Raw genomic sequence first — 20,437 nt, 5'->3', positions numbered from 1 at the left:
CATGTGGGTGGTGTAAATCCCTCTCAGCTCACGTTCAACACCGCCGAGAGAAAAGGCCGAACATCACTGAACGTTGTCACTGAGTAACACGATATAAGACCGTTTTTGTCTTAATGCGTTAAAGCCTTCAGCATCAACTTGTCATTCTTTTGATTTTTAAAAGGTTGCAAAACAGCAAAAATATAACAAGCATGCATGTGACTGATTTTATTATGACAGTGATGCACACTGTGTGAGAAAAGCAGGTGATGGTCATGATTCTAAATGTTACATTTTGGCCAATATTCCTGTATCACTAGCACAGCACGACAGATATATGGACATACAGTTTGCTGCAGAGTACCTATGCGGTACACTAGGTGTGACACGGCTTGTCGCTGCTCTATTCCACCCCTGAGTGCTGTGAAGCTGATTTATAAGTGGGAGGAGCCCGCGAGCTGCAATCAGCCCGTTTTCATCAGCATTATAGCTGCCTGACAACATCCAGCTGTCCCCGATGTGCCACAGAGGGCTGATGGTGCTCATCGCAGCTCTGCAATATTACCACAGCACTCACTGTGATAAAAATATATAGTCGACACACACGGATACTTTCCTAGAGTCAATCATGCAGACAGACACTTGTAGAATAGCTTTGCTTTGTTTTTGTTGTCTTTTTATTTATTATTTTTCTTCATCTAATAATAAAAATAATAATAATGTCGTTATTATTAATATTTTTATTATTCTACAACTTGTTTCTTAATATGAATCTTAATCTTGCATAGTTTGATTCTTGTGGGTTACACTTGATAGTTGCTAGCAGCTTGTGTCAAGGGACTTGGAACAAGTGAATGAATTTTACAAAATGATGCTGCAATCTACTTCCAGGATGAGAGCACACCTAATCAAAGCCCTGACTCAACAATGCATCAGCGTTAGGCAATCTCTCTCTCTTCCCTTTTTCCTGATGCCGCCTCTCCAGCTGCTCCCACTAACTTGTGATATAATGACATTATACTGTAACCTGATAAATTGTGAACCCAGCTGGCTATATCTGGTTTTGCTTTTACAACAGCTGGGATGCTACATGCACCGGGCGCTGCTGGTGCAAAGCGCAAAAATCAACAGAAAACATCCAAGCACAGCTATAAGTCTTCGTTTGAGCCGAGTTTGAGAATTGACGATGTTGTTAAATCATTAAACAGTGTCGTTTGTTTGGAAAAAACAAAACAGATCGGTCCTGTTTTGTACGTGCTGCTTTCAAAAGTGCAAATTATGGTCCTGAAATTGTTTTTATGTCATTATGTCCACTATGTTTTGGTACAGTTTTGGTTAATTGTCAGGGTGCTAGTGTGAGCATTCATGTTAACACAGACAAAGCTGCACTGTCTGAGGTTGCTGTCAGGAGGTCCAGCCTCTGGTTGCAAAAGGAAGTCTAAAGATTCTACAAATGTACTTGTACTTGTATAGTACTTTTGTACTCTAACTGAGAATTCAAAGTGCTTTTTAATGTTAGTCACATTCACCCAATCACACACATTTATACAAGAGCTTTTTTTCTATGCCTAAGCGCCTTGCCTAACATTCACACACACACTCTGAGTTTAACATCCTAGCCCAAAGATGCGCCTGAGCTTGTAGGCTGGAGGAGCCAAGGTTCGGACCACAGGCCTTCTGACTGGTGCCCTACCTCCTGAGCTACAGCTACCCCTGAAGTCTATGAGAAAACAAACTTCCTCCTTACTTGTTTGAGACCCAAGGGGGAAAAACTGATGATTTTATGGTCTCTGGCTCTGTTTAACAGAGAGAGAGAGTTGGAGTTAAATAGACAGCAAACAGAATGTGCTTGTGGACATGGCTACCTCGAGAGTGACAGTATTCTCAGTCCGGTCCACCCTTTGCTCCTGCGTGTGGTTTAAGAACTGAAACCAAGAGCACAACAGAGAAAATGCCAAAATCAAAGCTTCAAAAGGACAGTACAGAAAGCAGCATCCAGTGTCAGAGCAACTATGTCCATCTTTTGTAAACACTCCCTGTTTTCTTCAGCGCATTAAAGGAACTAATTCTTACCATAACCTGAACTTTAGAATAGCAGGTTAGCTTGTTACAGTGAATTCACAAAGTATTCCCACTCATGCAGATTTTGTCTACTTTATTATCTTGTGTATTTAATTCTAAAATGAAGACAGTTTTTAAAAATGGTCATTTTCTCCAATCAATATTTTATGTATGTGTTCCAGTAAAGCAAGAGTAGTACGATATGAACAGAGGGTCACAGCAGTCTGATTTTGATTAGACTGATTTGTAAAAGCAGCAGTTACAGCTTTATGTCTTCTTAGATTAGTCTACAGGTGGTTTATTTCATTGCTGATGTGAATGCAAGTGTGGTTACTAACTCAAACTATATAATTTCTTCATGTCAAACAAAATTAATTCATATGAAGGTTATTTAAGACATTGCGTGGAGGACTTCCTGACTTTAATCATTAAACTGTTATTCTTTCAGAAATATGTAGACAAGCTAGATAAATTCTTAATTGCACGATACAATGATGGTATGTAGAATTAATTAGAATAGGGCTTTGTGTGGCCAGGAGGATGGCCACACAAATGCAAAAATGCCTCAACTTAGCCATGGTTAAATTCTGTTTTCTTGGCAAATTAATTTTTAGACAGAGCGTAAAATAAAAAAATATGTTTTCCTCTGCTAGGCTGAACAGACATTTATTGATTTTTTTTCTCTCCATCTAATGCATTCAAGATATAACAGTACCGCTCCGCTCAGCTGAGGAACAGTCTGCTTTTGTTCTATCAAGCATAACTAACAACCGTCATTTGTATCATTGTTGCCGCAGCTGGATGACGGTTGTCTAAAAGAAGCGGCTCTGTCTTTCCTGCACAAAAAATGCAGACTTGTTAATGTGCGCAGCCCTGTTACTTAATAGATTACACTTTAAAGCGCGCATACAATCGTGGCTTTATTTGCAGGTAAATGTTGTCATTAGTGATTGCAGCAGACACCGAACTAAACGTGTTTCAAACAGATGCGCCTCTATTGAGATCAAAAGCAACAAACAGAAGTCAGTAATTTGGCACACATTTAATGCAGCGGGCTTTCATGGCGGGAAAATGATAGTAATTGAAATGCGGTGTCACTTGGCAAACTGCTGATGTGAGAAAGGTAATAAATGAAGAATCAAATAGTCCTTAACATCTTCCCCTCATTGTCATTTTATCTCCTGTTGTCATCCGAGAGACAGTTACCGCTTTGTTGCTACCCAGAAGGAACCCTGTTTAAAAGTGACGCCGACGTTCCCTTGTTCTCGAGCAGAGGGCTTCAGATCTCGGTCTAATCAGATTTAATGGACGTAAAATGAATCAGTGGAACCACAGTATCAATCTTTCTCTTTCTTTTCATCAATATACCAGAGACTCGTCGCTTTGGCGGTAGGACTTGAGTGCTGGTGAAACATCCAAACCACTAGGTAAACAAACCACTGGTAACAGTGCAGTCCCACTGAAAGAGGACATTTTCTCTAAACTGTTTTGTTTTTTTTAAACTATCACGTTAAGGATGATAATTTGAGCGAGCACACATGTTAGACTCATACAGTGACAGAAGTGATGATTGCTGCTGAAGATACAGACACAGTGACCTTTCTCTATTTTCTTTTTAAGGACATAAGAGTGGAAATGATGGAGCATGCTGTGGGAGAGGAAAAGGCCACATACAGCCTCTGGGCTCCTTCATGCCTCCTAGAAATGGAGCCAGACTGATCAACATAAACAAGGATGAAATTATTTGCGGCTGTCTCACAAAAGTATGTAACTGATCGGGTTACTCGGATGATCACAGCATAGACATTTCACATCTACCTTTTTCATTGCTGTTTGCCTGATGTGGTCCCGTGTTAAATAATGCTCATTAACAACAATGCTGGGTTAGTTTCAGCATTAAGCAGAGATTTCTGTCCGTTCTTCGCTTTCACAGCACACAGTATGAAAAGAGGATTCATTCATTATCACACCACAGACAAATTAACAGGGGTGTTTCTAAATACCCCAGGTTCTCGCAAAGACACCCAGCCCCTCCATGCATTGTTGATGTTGTTTGGGCTCAGTTCGTCTGTGGCAGATTGGCTCACGGGGAAGCTTGCAGACATTTGAATTAAAGCTGCGAAACTATTAAAAATGTATGGCCCTGTATGAATGCATGACCTATATTTTCCATGCAAATAAATAAATAAACAGGGTTTAGAGGGGATGATGCAAATCTTCAGAAGTGGGACACAGGATGAGCTAATGACAACAATAAAGAGTTTGGATTTCACACTGAGAGCATAATGGAGACCAATCCTGTGTTACTCATTCCCTCACCTCCTCTCTTTTGCTTCCCCCATAATCAGGCTATCCCACAATGCACCCTGCAATATCCATCCCAGCGTGGTAGTGTTTGAATTGGCCTCTCATGGTTCAAGTGCATATTGTGACTCACCTCTCTCTGGCTTTCATGCGGTGTGTTTTTTACAGACTTGACATTGACACAAGGTGGTTGTTGGAGTCTTTTTCTTATTGACGGTGATGCGGCCTTTCTCCTTTATTCTGTCCCCAGATCATGTCTGTCTGTCTTCTTTTTTCTGCCTCTCTTCTTCGCTCCTCTCCCCTCGCCCTGTCTGCCTGCCTCTGTTGTCTCGGTAGATTTCTTCTTCACTGCCATTCAGACGATGTCAAGGACCATGGCAGGGAAAATAAAGGCCACTGGTTTCTTGCTTCATGATGGGCTGTCGTCTTGTGACTGAAGCAGCTTCTAAAATTCACTGTAGGGGGAAAAAAAAGGTGGTAAACAAATGCATCAACCATCAGCCAAAGAAAAAAGATCTGCGTGACACTTTCTCTGCTGGGTTTCTCTGCCAGCCCAGGGTTGCAGCAGTGTCTCTCTTCTTAAGCGAAACCAAAAAAAAGCCTTGCAGTTAAGAAGAAGACTAAAAGGCTTTCGAGTCAAGGCATTAACATCAATTTGTCGTTTGCGTACTGTAGATGAAAAGGTCATCTTGTTAGTGTTCAGCCTGAAATCTGTCTATAGACCATTGAACCGGGGACGTTATACTGACTCTGTGACAAGTGAATAACCTTTTACCTTGTGTTTTTGGCAAAGGCCATCCTGTCTCAGAAGCAACTCTGAAGCTAGCACTCCTTCCTCTCAGTAAGTTTGTGCCTGTGTGTATCAACTAAGGTGTGTGTGTATGTCTAGGTTTAGGCAAGGCTGTGGGCTGTTTACACAAAGCATAAAAGTGTATCCATGCTGAAATGACTAATTGGGAAATACAGTGCACAACCTCATTTGATGCCTCAAACTTCCTTCCTTTGCATGAATAACTGCAGGCTTGTGCCCTAAATACAGTACCTATGTGAAGCTTCCTACACCATGGCAGCCAGTAGAGTATTGATCTTATGAGCACTGCTAGATGATGAGAATCCCTGCACGACATTGTGCTTTTTAGCCTTCTTGTGTGCATTTTGGCTTTCACTCCGAGGGACTTTTCACCCCGCCTTTTGCACCTCTGCTCTGGCTTAAGCCACAAGACTGGCATCGAAGGGCCAGTAAAGAAGCTTCTTCTAAATAAACCTGACAGCGAAGCCAAGGTGTGGTGACATGCAAATCAATATTTCACAACATCAGCCACCGGCTGGTGGAGCACGGAGGAGGGGTGACAAGGTGCACCCAATACTGTCAGTGATTTAGACCGCAAGGGAAGTCAAGGGAATCCAGTTAGTGGTTGCATCTTGGTTACAGTTGCACTACACGCAGTAAATATAGTAGGGCAAATCACAAGCCAGCTAGCATGAAGTCATTTCTGGTTCAGCACCCAGTCCACATTCACCACTGCTTTTGCAGCAGTTTAGCTCCCAATTTACCGGAAGATAAGCTGGAAGTTGTTGATCACACTGAAATGACATCTGCGCTTTGTTTATCCACCATACGTGCCATAGCTGTTTGCAGTCTCATAGTGGAAAGAAAGGATCAGCGAAAGCAAAGCAGATGGCTCGCATATGGATGCAATTGCTCCGTCGTTGAATTGTACAATTTAGTTGTACAGATCGGCTAAGCGGCAAACATGTCATTCAGTTGTAAATTATGTTTCACGCAAGGTCACCTTGTGTAAAGGTTGGGAAGGAGAAGGAAATGAGCTGAGGGTGTAATTCATCTCTTCACGTCAGAGATATATATATCACAGTTAAACTCCCAGATAGCACCAGCACAAACTCAGCACAGATGTCTATATTTATTAGCCTTTGGAGCCATGCGTCTAAATAGTGTCAATTCAATGTTTATTGCTCTAAATTTCCACTTTAAACTTTTCACTGCAGCGCTATAAAAAGTAGGCAGATTTTAGCGGTGATTGTGTGCTGAAGAAATATCAACGGATGTAAACGTGGCTCTTTACACAAATTTATGTAAATGCAGGGCTGTGCGTCATCCAGGACTTGTAGCTGGTATCCTTTTATTGGCACTGCTAAATCTCTGTCCTTGTGTGACATTCAACTCCAATCCATGCTCCCTCAAGGATACATGTCTTAGCATAATACAGACAGCTTAGGAGTCATTGAGATGTGGCCCATCTACTCCAGTAGAAAGACACTGCCAGGCAAGGGACCCCCCCCCCCAAAAAAAAAGAAAAGAAAAAATGCTCGTTGCCAGCTTCATGCCAACTCTGTGCCTCTCCAGCTTTGGCGCTCTTGACCGCTCACTCAATTTCATTCACACCTCCCCTCCCCCACTCGCAAAGGATGTAAAGAGACAGCATACGGTCCACTTTGGCTGTCCTGTCTGGTCACATTACATTCAAATGCTACGCAAGAGGTCACCTTGTATTCTCTAATAGAATTGCCTATATTTTTTTCCCAATAAACCACATGTTTATTGTCAACTAATATCATCCTTGTGCTGAGTACTGTGCCAGATACAGGGAGACGGGCAAGGTCAAATCCCTCTCTACAGTCCCCATCTGGCACTAACCCCAGTGACAAGGGTGTCTGGGAGAGGGAGCGAGTTTCATGCTGGATGCACAATTTGTCCACTGTTTACTCTTCCGTCCATTTGCATCACTGACAGTAGATCTGAGTGACATTAACACGAAGCTACTGTCAGAGTAGTGCCGCTTTCCTCGTACTTGGAGATCATCTCCCAGATTCTGCATATGATGCTTCCATGATGCAACATGCAACTCCACATGTAAGCTAGACGCCTAAACAGCCTCGAGCATCTTAAGAGATCGGTTCTGAGAAATACGATGAGGGGGAAAATTGATTCTCAGCAAAAAAGTGGAGCAGAGTTTAAAGTATGAATTTTACCCAAACAGTGTGGAGCAAAGAGTGGACTATTTCTTTACAAGCTGCAGTGATTATCCCAGAGCCATGCCAAAAGCTAGCACACAACAGGTTCATTGTACAGTTAAATAAAAGAGACACAACTTGTACATTAGTGGGCTTTAGCTTTTAACCTTTGGAGAGAGCTGAGCTGCCTGTTTCCCTGCTGTTTCCCGACCAAGCTTCCTACCTCCTTGCTGTTGCTTCTCATTAGCGGAAAAGACAGAAATAGGAGTCGAATCGATCTTGTCGGTAAGGAGGGGAAATATGTGAAAACTCAAACTGTTAAAGCATTTCTGAAAATCTAAAACCAATTTCAAAAGCAACTGCAGACACATTTTGAACCAAACTGTGAACTGAATATGTGCGTCTCCTCACTTATACAGGAAGGTTATGTTGTGCTTCAGACATGCATCCTGAATAAAGCATCAGAAAAAGTCACTGCAGTATATGTAACTCGTTTAGGCAGATTTTCAGGACACGGCACTGTGAAAAAAGCTGCAGTTTGTCAGGCTTGTTGATTCCAAGAAAATCCATTGATTACAAACAGCTGCCTTACAGCTTTTATGTCACTCCAACATCTTTGTTTTCTTTTTCAAAAGATCAACTTATTAAAGAAAAGAAATGATCTGAGCGTATAGCTGGATGCGCTTATTGTACATTCAGGTGGATTGCTGAGAAGTGCGGTCCTGTGTTATGTATTACATAAGCACAACAGGGTTCCTCAACCCTGCTAGCGAATGAATAGTCACACCTGATGAGGAACAGAATGACCTGATTTCCTGTATCTCCAGAGACATCTGTGCAGATGAAGGAGCACGGTGCATCAGGCCTCCTTTTGCCTTTTTCTCCAACCTGTCATGGCATCAATCCTGCCTTTAGATGTGCTCTCCATAGGGAACTAATCAGAGAAGGTACAGTGGTTTAACCTTCTCTGTCGTTCTATTTCTAAACGTGAACATATCTATCCATCCAGCCTTATATTTTGTCAACCTTTCTCTTCTTCCTCCTCGGAGATTACGTTTTTCTTCCCTCCTTCTTATGCTGACTTTCTTTCTGCCACTCCCTCTCTTTTTATCTCTCCTTGCCCCCCTTCCCCTCTCCTCCCCTCCCATGTTTTGGTAGCGCTGCAGCTCTTGGAGCTCAGGGACTATGATTAGGACAGAAGAGAACTGGCTGTAAGACAGAGACAAACTCAGAACTGGGTCATCATTGTTTCTGTGTGAGGGCCCGCTCTGCAGATGAAAAGCTTGAAGATAAGAGCAGCAAATGACACTCAATACAGTACCGGGAGCCGCAGACATTTCTGTGCTACAGAAATACCCGCGCAAAGGAATATGAACTACGACGCAGAATTTATGTAATAAGAGTTAAATAAAACATCTTACTGGCCTGCTTTTCTATGTGCGAAACCTCCGAGTTAGTAATCGCCCGGCGGTCTGCTGTAGCCGCGCGACAGAGATGGAGCACAGTCACTGTGCTCGTGAACGAGACAGGGGAAACCTTGGTTGGTTGTCACAGAGTAATAGAATTTTGACACTGATCATCATTTTGCTCCTGCTGTTTTGTGCTCTCTCTGTCTCTCCTTCTTGTCCTCTCTCTCTGTGTCTTCCACCCCTTTAGCAGACAGTCTGACAGGGTCTGTCCCACTGGCCAACCATTCAGCACTCATCATGCGCATCATTTCCTCTCATCATTCCCCCCGGTGTGCTTCTTCCATCTCTTCTGGCCTGTTCACTCGCCATCAACCACTCCACGTAAACCCTTTTATTTGTTCGTGTGTGTGTGTGTTTGTGCCTCAGTGTGCAGCCCATAAAATCACATTAAATAATATATAGTCAAGCACACTGTTTCATGCAGCTTGCTTCGTCACGCCGTCTAAGTGTGCATTTGTGAAGATAGTGTGTGATGTCAGTTTGAAGGAACTAGCTGGGGTTATATTTCATATATAATGTGTTAAAAGCAACAAGTATGGCACCAAAGACATCTTCTGTTGAAAGTTCACATCTACTGTTTTTACCCTTTTGAGTTCAGTTGAATTTATTCTGAAACTAGGATGCAAACAGCATGTAGTAACTCTATTTAAAGACTATGTCTCTAAAATCAGTTACTTGAGGACGAAGAACCTTAACCTGATATTCGTATATCAGAATGTCGGTTCTTCAGCTTGATATGTGGTTTTTGTTTTTTGTTTTTATTCTGGCTTGTGTTAAACCTTTATTGCAAATCCGAATCAGTGGTGCCTTGGCCTACTTTCCAAACCATAGAGGAGCAAATAATCAGCTCGAGCTAAGGATTTGCCTGGCACTCTTTCAAACGTGGATGCTTGTGAAACATCCCTGTTTGCAAGTGTTGGGTTTCACTGAGAGACTTTCAGAGTGTTTGCCATTTCTTGTAGCTAACAGGGAGGATTTTGAGACCTCTACTGCCACCTAGAGTATAATCAGAGGAGGATCACGAGGGACTGAGCTGCGTGGCTAGACAGGATTTGTAATCATCTTTACAACACCAAAGTGAATTGCAATGCAGTACACGAAATCAAGCTCTTACTTGAATTATGCACATCACAAGTCATAACATGGACACCCATCATTTCCCTGTGTCGATCGTTTCAATACTGGATACTCTGTCTTTATTGTAGGATTATTTATGCCAAACACATGACAATTCCTGGTTTGGTTTTTTTGTGGATTTGTTTATTCACTGCCTCTCCTTTCCTTCCTCGATGAGCCTACTCACAGCATAGAAGTAATGCCAGAACGGTTCCCACTGCCAGAAATTGCCCGGAGGTTTATAAATGAACTATTTGTTGTTCAGAGTGTGGGAAGATATTTCCTTTTTATTATACAAGTAAACCCAACAGCAGCGACTAAAAGAAGAGAGGAAACCACGGATCATCAGAGGCTTAAAACCCTTTTTATGTATTATCCACCTCATTTTTTTCATATGATTTCCTTCCCCCCTTTATAGTCTGTGCTACAATTCTTCTACACAATTCAAAATATCCCTGCCACTCATCCCACAATGATTTTTCTTATCACCAGCTTCATCTCCTTTTAATTAAACCTTTCACTGGACGGAGACACGGACCATTATGTTCTCTATATTTCAGAGAATAGATGGGAAAATGACTTAACACCTTATGCTGACCTTTCTCAATCACTGCCCGCTGGCAAAGCTACACAAAGCGATTTCCCCAACATATTTATCTCATCCAAAACACACCTTAGACTTAATCCTAATGGCCTTTTCATTACCCTTTTAATTAAGCTGCACTGTGAGTGTTAAATGTCTCTCGGGAGCTTATGTCATATCTAACCTATACACGGTCATTTGGGGTAGTTAAGCCAACATTAAGCACAAAGTATAGCCATCAATTACTCATGTTGTTCTTTATCATGCTTGTGTTGCACAGTAAATAAGCTGAGACGAGCTCTCATTTACATAGCAGCCGTGCTCGTGTTGCAGGCATAGGGGAAAATGAATAAATGCAGGGTTTCAATATATTCAGTGATCTCACTGCAAATGCTGATTGTTTGAGTTCTTGGATGAGTGAGAAATTGTTGATGGAGTAAACAGGGGTTTATTTATATTTTTAAGAAGCGATGCATGCAGGGTTTTTCAGACGAAGCTGAAATTAGCCAGAATTCAGAAATATGATAATAAATGTTTGACTTAATTGTTTTTTATATGTATATTAGATATGCAAAAATCATGAGGCCACTGAAGTTATTAAAGTCTGTGTAATATCAGCGTTATGAGCCATTGTGCAGAAGTTGCAGTCGATTTGTTTTGAGCTCAGCACCTGGACAAGGAAGACGTGCATCTATTTTGCGCATTATTCAAATAAATCTATCAGAAGATTACATTACTGATTACTGTTCAAAATGTGTTTTTCCCAACCTCGAGAATTCATCCACACGAGGAGGATAATTGTTATACATTCCCTGTTCTGTATGAATAATGGGATCTAATCAGAATCACTTCATAATCAAGCCCAAGAGGCATTTTCTCATGCGCACCAACAAGACAATTGTGGGAGCATCACTGATGTTTGTGGGATTCCCAGTAGATGGCAGTATTTCCTCACATCCTCCTTGTGGTAATGAACGCAGGGGAGAATAAACCAGAGACAAAGGTCAAATAATATAAAATAGTGGTCACCAGGAGACCGGGGACTTTCTCAAGTGCCTAGTGGAGCTACTTAGTGTGAGATCTGCCGGAGGAAAAGGCAGAGGTCCCATTTCCACCTCAGCAAAATGAAATCAAAAGCCCCTGGGATTTGAGGCTGACCTTCCTAGCTCCCACTGCACTTGAGTGATTACTGAAATATAAGAGACGGGATGGTGCAGAGCTGAATTGTCACATAATCCTTAACCGCAAAGCTACATAATCGCCCGAATATGAATTGTTTTACATGAATTAACAATTATTGTGTACTGTAATTAACATTTGCAGTGAACTGTAATTTGGAGTCTTTGGAGCGGATACAAACACAACACACAAGAGCATTATTATTACAAAGAAAACAAGGAGGCCGAGTTGTTTCTGCGTTAGGAAACAATGCTCTGTACTGTAAAGTGTAATATGAGGCTAAATGCCAAACTTGTTTGTTTAACGTTTCAGTGAAAAGGAATTCCTTTGGTTCGCTTCAGACCTGCATGCATTTTATTGGGTTGTGTGGGATTTGGGCAGGAAACCAGAGCTAATGCCCCCTCTCCCACTTCAAACGGATGCCAGGCACCCTTAAATGTCATGAGGTGGTTAGAGAGTTGACGGAGGTGGGAGGGAGCGGAGATTGAGGAGTGGGAAGCTCGGGCTCGCTGGGTGGAAGAGAGAAATCCAGCCACAGCGGGCTCTTCTCTGAGCTTATCAGCATGTGCTGGATGTAGCTTTATCGAGGCTGCTAAGGCAAACCAGATGCAGCGTAAGCTGCTCTGTGCCACTATGTGTCAGGTACAGCCTGGGTCAACCTGAGGCGCCTCAGCAGAATAGGAAGAGGCCAGTATACATTTCAAACTCACTGCAGATGTTCCCGACTAGTGTACAGTAGAATGTAAGCTCCCGCAGCTCATCTTTTTGACTTTGAAGACTTTAGCAGGTCTCATGTTGTCACTTCAGTTACTCACCCAGATGGATTTCTCCTAATTTTTTTTTTTTTTGTCAGATTGACAGCCTGCAGTAGTTTATAGCCGGGGTATCAAAGCCTGCGAGTGTGTGTTCTCGGGTGTGTTGGTCACTGGGAATCCCATGTTCTCTTTCCAGCAGTAGTGTTTATAGGATTTTGCCTCATTTTCTCCAGTGTTAATTTATTTCCATGAAGGCAGCCATGACACATTCTCTCCTCTGCCTTCTGTCTCTGTGTGGCTTAACTTTACTGAGCTATGAATTTCTCTCCTCGTCTCTCTACCCCGAATGGAAGAATAGGCTAGACTGACTTCAGTTGCTGCTACATGGTTATTTTGACAGCGAGCGTGATCATGATTTTTAATTCCTCTCCCACTCTTCCTCCCTTTCTCAGTTCTTTCAGTCTCCCACAGCCTTGCTATGAAGCTATAAGTGTCCACACCCTGCTATTGCATTGTTTTGTGGCTTTGGATAACTTCTCATTGTATTGTTATCCTTCCCAAAGTATGTCATTTTGGTTCATATGTGTCAGTGGGTAGATGAACATGTTGTGGCGCGGTTGACTTCAATTTCCCATGCCTGTGACTAAGCATTTCAAATCTCCAGCTTGCCAGTATCACGCTCCTCCCTCGCTGCGGGTCTGTTTGGCAACGAGAAAATACCATCTCTCTCATCATCTGGATTATATGGAGCTCATTTGGCTTTGATTGCAAAACCATTAAGGCACAAATGTGTCGGTGACTGACCTGTGACCTTTCTCATCAACTGACAAGCCAAACTGGTCTCATCACTCTTCCTCTCAGGCTCTTTGGACCCTTGGGGTCTGGGTCAGGGTTTGGTAGTGTTTTTGCTGTCTTTCTGTCAGACTTGCATGATCCACTGCCACTTTACGAGGGAGAACGAGGCTGAGAAATGAGGCATTTCCGGGCTCAAGGGTTTATTCCTACAGCACAGTGGATTACATTACAAGTTAGAAAGGGGATGGGGGGTGTGACTCATCTTTTTAAGAAATATTTTGCTCCGAACGCTGACCAGACGATCTAAGAGACAAACCTGTGCAGGCAGGATGCTTTTGGATGTGCCTGTAAATTAGATCACTTTTGTAAGACTATTTCCAGCCTTACATGTGTTTTTAAAAAGTTGAAGCATGCACAGTAATCAGTCTTACATTGTGACACCCTCAGTAACTACTCTGGTGGATGTTAAAAGAAATGCTTATCACATATCTAGTGGAGTGAAACTGTCAGACTCTGTGCTTCTTCGTTTTAGTTGAAAACAAAAGAGGATATAAAACAGGGAAATGTAGTCTTTTCTTGTCTTGCTTTTTTTTTTTAATAGCTGTTCCTCCAGGCATACATTGAAATGCATTTCATGCTAATAAATACCAAAAACAAGCTGGTGCACACATGGTGAAAAACAGGCGTATTGCTATTTGATATTCTGAACTAAAAGGCAGCTGTCAACAACTTATGATGAATAGTGTCATCAGTACAGTAAAAACAACAAAAGACGACATGGCATCTCACATTACTGGACATCATATGGCTATCACCCTGCGCTGAGGATGGGTTTCTGTGCTGCCCACGTCTCCCCCTGGGCAGCATGTTTGCTCCAGATCACAGCTGACCATGTGCTGCAGGGACGGAGGGGAGGGGAGGGCAGGCGGAGGCTGACGAAGGACCACGACTTGAATGCTGGGGCCCTGCCGCAGGAGGTCGGTCAGCTCTCCGTGTGTTGAGTTGACCACCGACACACCGTTCACCTCCACCAATCTGATAGCAAAACACACACATGCAAAGATAACGTGTTAGATCTTTATTTCAAGTTATGTATGGAGAAAAAATACATCTTTGCAGGTAAATGTAAGACCTCGGCTTATGTAACACACAAAAAATGCTCTTCAAATCACAGAGCATTAAAACTGAAAAAGCTACACATTTACACAGAGCTCGTTAAAAGCCCTCTATTAGTTTTTCTTTATAGACACCCAGGTTAAACTTAGAGCAGCTCCTTGTATTTTTTCATTAGCTGTGTAAAGAGCATTGGCGCGAATGCTGCGATAAAGGAACACAAACAGCGAGCCTGAAAGACTCTTTTCAGCTACTGTGATTCTGTCACACAGACTTCTTTTTCCCCTGCAGTATTGTTTTAAATGATGGGCAGTGTCTCTAAGCACAGTTCGTACTCGCTGTAATTCTATAATTTCTTAATTGCATGAAGTTCTTTTATCTGTTCCCTCTCACTCTCTTCTGCATCCAAGTATTGCGTTATGTTGCTTGTTTTCTGATGGGTTGCCATCGCTACCACGCGCAGAGACAGAGTGAATGAAAGAATGGGTGAAATGAGTAAGATGCTGAGCTCCGCTCTCACTAACTAGCGTGCATTTATGAATACGTTTTTTGTTTTTGTTTGAGTCACCTGTCATCCACACAGAGCTGTGAGTTGTCCACCTCGACCACCACAAGTCCGCTGCCTTCCCCATAGCGACAGGAGAAGCCGTAACGGCCATCAGGGTTCTGGTTCTCCTGTACGACCAGCAGCATGGCCGGACGCTGCGGTGACACCAGCTGGCTCAAGCTACCAATGGGTGAAGTCTTCTTTCGAGCCTTTTCCTGAAAGCAGAAAAAGAGCGTATTCCTTAAAGCAAGCAATCAGAGACAGCTTAGAGATAGATGGTTGAGATTTGAAGGCATTTGCAGTGGAGTGATACAAATTTATTGCAAAATCTGCAGCGTCCCATGTCTCACTTACAGTAAATAGATACACAAACCCTGAGTAGTGAAGTCTCAGCCACAGCTGATTTTCAGGAAAGTTCGGAGAAGATTAATACCACTCAGTAATACTCATTTACAGACGGCCTCCGGCTTCATCATAGATTTTTACAAAATAATGAGAGACCATTCTCAGTATAGGGTTCAGGTTTCCTCTTCTTCCTCTGTGTAGGTTGCCAGCTATACAAGGACTGACTTCCAAACCAGCTTCTGTGCCAGTGAAACATGAAGCTAACTCAGTTACCATTTTCTTAAGATAAACTTTTAACTTCATTATTTTTGTTTCTTAGAAAACAAACTAAAAAGATTACAGATATCATGTGTGGAAATCTACGGGAGATAAAGGCCCAGGCTGCGTCAAAGCCAGGAGACCACCAAGATGTAATGATTAGCTTGGGAAGCGATCGCACCACAAGTAGCTTGCAGGGATCCGAAATAACTTGTGAGTCCGACCGCTGAATTCCAATGTTCACTTATCCAGCCTCTTGGCATACTCCCCTCCCCCCCTGCATGGCGTGTGAATGCCTCGGAGCAATGGATGCCGCTTTTTCGGGGTCAGGGGTCAAAGCTAAGGCTTCTCTTTTCTTCAGACAAGTGGGCCAGACAGGATATATCCACGGAAACGCAGCCGAAGCCCCTCGAGGAACAGACTCTAATGCCCAGCGTTTTCCCTCTCGGCTTGCTCCGTTTTGGACGCACGCCAAGAACCCGAGGAATTTTCTCTTCATATTCTTCTTGTTTACCTACAAAAGCTGATCAAATCCCAGCCTACCTGAGCCAGACATGGAGCACATCTCCTCCCCCACCAGACACATGAGCAGACCAAAAGCAGGCAATTAAAACACAAACAGAAAGATCACAAAGGTCATTCAGGTGGGAATCACTCACACGTCTGCTCGGCGACAAGAAATATTGCCGTATATTGCACAAATGCGACCGTTTAAAACATCATCTGTGAAAGAGTTTTGTTTCAGAGTGAGAAAAGATTCTCTGACAGGCTAAATAACATAGACGCTAAGTGGTAGGGATTATATTTCATTTGAAATGATGGGTGTTAGTAGATCTACATTCAGTCCTGTCACTGTGAATGCAGATGCCCTGGCTGTGCACAGAGCAGAGGTCTTATGGGAAAGAAAATGAGGGATAGAGAATTGGGAGACACTGTGACCACACTGATAAACCGCAGCTTGTACGATGACTTTGTCTACATAAAAAGCGGAAACACACTCTCCGTTTCCTAAACTCGTGCATGTCACTGCAAAAAAATAGAAATAAAAGGTGGGAGATTCTTCTCAAAACGTGACCCACGCTCAAAGCGCGACTCAAGCCTGGGTGAAACATAATTCTCCCAACTTCCCCACTTTAATAATCTCTCTGAAGTTTTTGAGTCGTCCAAGCTAAACTGCTTATTTAAAGTCATTTCCTCCATTTGTTGTCGTTCCCCTCCTCCCTTCGCTCCGCGCCTCTGTTTCTCTTTCGCCTTCCCCTTCGGCTGCTTTATTGATGCTCTCCAGTTGCAATAGATCCGGGAGATTAGACTGCCGATGATGAAATATTTCCTTATTGTCTGTAATGTGGGGCAGTCTACAAGACCAAACACAAGGCGGTCTGTTCCTTATTTGAACAGCAGCTCTATCAGTTCCCAGGCTGCTCCTCAGCTCTGACCTGTGTGTTAACTCTGATTAGGTCATATGATAAACATTAGCACTGCTGCTTTTCCCACAAACTCACCACCTAAAAAAGCGTTGCCTTGGGGTGGCAACGTGACACGGGGCACCTTTCAAAGCCGAAGCCGCGCGTGTCCTTTCATGGCACCTCGTTAGGGCTTCTCCAGCAGGATAAAAGGGCCACATTAAAAAAAAAAAGTGGGCACCTCGGGGAATAGATGGAGATACTTTTACACACGCTGGCCCGTTTCGCCACTGCTCTCTCCAAGTGGCTTTTGTCACACGCATTCCATTGTTGGTATGGTCACAGGCTCTCGAATGTCAGCGCTAAACATCATTTCTCAGGGGAAAAAAAAGTGCATGTTCGTACAATGGATTTCACTCTGCATTGTGTACTCATTCTCACAGCGGGGATAAGTGCGCAGCTTAATGAAACAGAGCAGACACTGTGTGTCACTCAGAGGACCAAAGTTAAGAGTCTCAGATATTGGCCTTCCACTTCAAGAGGCCAAGACCACCCCTCCCAGTGTTGTCTAATTCAGTCACCAGTCGGATCAAATGTGTGAACGTCACTGTCACTTGTTCTGCAGGTAAATTTATCCTCTAAGTCTGGCTTCGATTTTTAGGGCAAAGGTCAGGAACACGAGTTGCTCTGATATGGTTAGGGACAGCATGCGCAATGGCATGAAATTCCGAAAGCTCCAAATTTGACCTTTTTTTTTCTCCAGTAGCATTTTATTATCCCATACCACGCATGCCTTTCTCAATATTTAGAGTTGTTTTGGTGCAAACATCAGCTTCTCATTGTTTATTTTTAGCAGTCAAAACATTCTCTGACTCAGACCATAGAGCTTTCCCACATATTGGTGTAACTGCAGTTCACATGCTGTTGATTAAAGTCCTGCAGGCCTTCGCTGTGCCAGTTAAACTCTACAGCAGCACTAAAAATAAATCGATGAAAGGTTCGTTTTATCAGCAGTACCTTAACGTGGCTTTCTTGCAAAGCGCTGTGGAGCTGAGCCGCCTGTCGATTGAGATGCACGATGCAGATTTCCTCCTTAAACACGTGGCAATTCAGTTTCATCTTTTCCAAGAGATGAACCTCCAACTGCCTGAAAAGCAAAGGAACCACATTTCGTGGAAGTTCAAGCTCACATACACAGAAACAAATGTGGTTCAGGTAAATGTCATTTACTACAGTCTCAACAGATCATTAACTACTACAACAGGTGCTTGTATTTCTAAATTGTACTTTGTCTCTGGAAGGTGAAAAAAGCTTCTTCTTTTTTTTAAGTATTTGTGTCGTTAAATAAGTTGCTAATTAAAGGTGATGGTCCTCCTACTTCTGCTTGTCAGCTGTGAAGTCGGTAATGTTGTCTCTGAGGGTCTGCAGGTTCTGCCTTTTGTCTTGCAGTCTTCTGTTAACCAGCTCCAGTCTCTGCTTCAGCTCAGCAGAGCCAAGTGCATCGACATTCGTGTCTCCATCCATGCTCTTCAACTCTGAGCAAAAAGCTACCAGGCCATGATGGAGCTCTTGGACCTTTTGGGGACGTAAAGATCAACCAGATCACGATGTTTAATATTAATTTAGTACAATAATTTTAGTGTTACGCATTTTTTAAACACAGATATGGACCTGACGGATGACATTTTGTAGTGAGGCCACTTGTTGGTTTAATTCCCTGATCCGCTCTTCTTTAGCCAGCTGTTTGCCTCGGATGTCATTGTTAATGTTGTGATTTTCATCAGGGCTGTTCTCCTCTGGACTGTCTTGGGATGCAGAAGCAGTCGGTTTATCCTACAATTGAAAAAAAAAAAATCATACAGAAAGCTTTGTTTTGGTGTTTTTGAGTTTTATGCTGGACTGTTTATTATGATTGTTTTTAATCTACCCTTTTAACCAAGTGCAGTTCCAGCTGACTGCTCGCTGCTGCTGCTGCAGATGATGATGATGATGATGGAAGTAGAGTCCCAATCTGTTGATCTGGTGAGAGCTCCTCCGGCGAACCTTCAAATTAAATCATATATTTAACACGTTTACTGCGTAAACAGTATGGCTTAGTGTTTTTGAATAACGCTCAGTGAACCTTGCTTGTCTTTTAGTGTGAAGAGACTCTTGTCTTCTGTCATTCCCAGCATCTTGATGCACGAGTCCATAATCTTTCCCACTGTTGTTTCCTTCGGGGTTCTGAGATGAACTATTCGCTCTGACGCTGAAACACAAAAGTAAATCACAGGTAAAGATGACTCCTGTTTCATCCTCAGTGTCTGTTGCCTATGCAAACATAATTGAATATTTAACATTCACATCCATTCATTGCAAAGAGTGCAGACACTGAAGATCTTAGCAAACTGAGCTTTAGTACTCACCGTTGATAGTAATCTCTATTAGTTGAGCACTCCTCTGCCCTGCGTTGTTTAGGCTGTTGTTTCTGTAGCAGAATTAGATTACCAGGTTAAAACGATGAATTGTTTTTGTGTTTGTTTTGCTACTTTTTTTAAATTTCTGGAATTCACATTACATGAGTGGCTTCACCTCAGCTTGAAGGAACGCCGATTTGTATTCAAACAGCTCACATGGGGAGAAGACTTGGACTTAGTCATTGACACCAGCGTTGCAGTGAATGTCTCCACATCACCAGGCCCCAATGATTCTGTTTAAAAAGGAAAACATCAATAAATTACATTGTTACATTGTTCATTGCATGAATTATTATTTGACATAGTTTGACATAGTAACTATACCGAGCAATGAGTCGATTCTCTGAGTCACCGTGCTGGGAGGGTGAAGCTCATTATAAATGGCCGACAGCAACTTCTCCCTGTCCTCCACTGTGCTAATGTGGAGGGTGTCCAGAGTGTTCACATCTACAGACGCCATGTCTGCACCACACAGATTTGCCTCTGCAACAAGCATTTATTCATGTATCAGCTGATTTTAACAGCCATCAATAAACTGTAAACGGCAACAATCAAGACCTGAAAATCAGGTATTGTTAAGACATGTAATATTCAAAATGCAATCAAAACACATGCATCATATTTTAGAGGGCAGATACTATGGATAGTAGGCTGTTTGATTTAATCGACAGGACTTTCTTGAAGACGTTCCTCTTTTTATGCATTAGACACTGACATGTTTCAGTTTTAAGAGGTTTAATACTCTTATATCCTCATCTATTTTTCCATCTCAATTTAATAGCATTCATTAATTACAGTTTATTCCATCTACACTAAAAAGAAACCAATATGCATTGTCAGTAGACGGTGTTTTACCTTTGATGAGAGGGATACACTTTTGTAGTCCAGTACTGGTAAACCACTGGCACACCTCTTCAGTGTTCAGATCCCTGAAAGATTTGGCCACTTGCCTCTCTACATCCTGGGGAGAAGGAGAGGCTAGACAGCTGCTAACTTGTACCAGATTATACAAAGGCGTGGAGCAAGTGTGTGAAAACACACCACACAAGTATATACACTCAAAAAAAAATGACTCTTTGCCCTCATAAACAGGAAGCAGTA

The 20,437-nt window shown here is 42.5% G+C and overlaps 1 protein-coding gene and 1 long non-coding RNA gene across 4 annotated transcripts in view; one reads left to right on the top strand and one right to left on the bottom strand.

The window, feature by feature from the left end:
- The window catches only part of LOC147315680 (uncharacterized), a 57,635-nt gene extending 53,340 nt beyond the window's left edge, over nucleotides 1-4,295 (top strand). The window contains exons 4-5 of the long non-coding RNA XR_015124381.1: nucleotides 3,412-3,467; nucleotides 3,661-4,295. This is a non-coding gene — a long non-coding RNA (uncharacterized LOC147315680). The remainder of the gene's footprint in view (nucleotides 1-3,411; nucleotides 3,468-3,660) is intronic.
- LOC147315679 (uncharacterized) overlaps nucleotides 1,584-20,437 on the bottom strand; it is a 36,216-nt gene continuing 17,362 nt past the window's right edge. The window contains exons 5-17 of one of the 3 annotated variants that reach the window (XR_015124380.1): nucleotides 20,192-20,297; nucleotides 19,661-19,819; nucleotides 19,452-19,569; nucleotides 19,286-19,347; nucleotides 19,003-19,128; nucleotides 18,808-18,923; nucleotides 18,552-18,713; nucleotides 18,259-18,455; nucleotides 17,898-18,027; nucleotides 14,896-15,089; nucleotides 14,004-14,249; nucleotides 13,224-13,420; nucleotides 1,584-4,799 (exon numbers count right to left, since the gene is read on the bottom strand). Coding sequence is in view for 2 of the 3 variants with exons in the window: in XM_086258655.1 (XP_086114781.1) it covers nucleotides 14,015-14,249; nucleotides 14,896-15,089; nucleotides 17,898-18,027; nucleotides 18,259-18,455; nucleotides 18,552-18,713; nucleotides 18,808-18,923; nucleotides 19,003-19,128; nucleotides 19,286-19,347; nucleotides 19,452-19,569; nucleotides 19,661-19,819; nucleotides 20,192-20,297 (1,605 nt within the window). In the remaining variant the exon portion in view is untranslated. The other 2 variants (XM_086258655.1, XM_086258654.1) reach the window with 2 other exon arrangements.

This window comes from Aulonocara sp. 'chitande type north' Nkhata Bay, linkage group LG13, assembly GCF_057382095.1.
Source record: "Aulonocara sp. 'chitande type north' Nkhata Bay isolate Kocher_YH1m ecotype deep benthic linkage group LG13, A_spYH_male_GT1.1, whole genome shotgun sequence".
Classification (NCBI taxonomy): domain Eukaryota; kingdom Metazoa; phylum Chordata; class Actinopteri; order Cichliformes; family Cichlidae; genus Aulonocara; species Aulonocara sp. 'chitande type north' Nkhata Bay.
The sequence above is the reverse complement of the archived record's forward strand: the minus strand, read 5'-3'. Positions and strand labels throughout refer to the sequence as shown.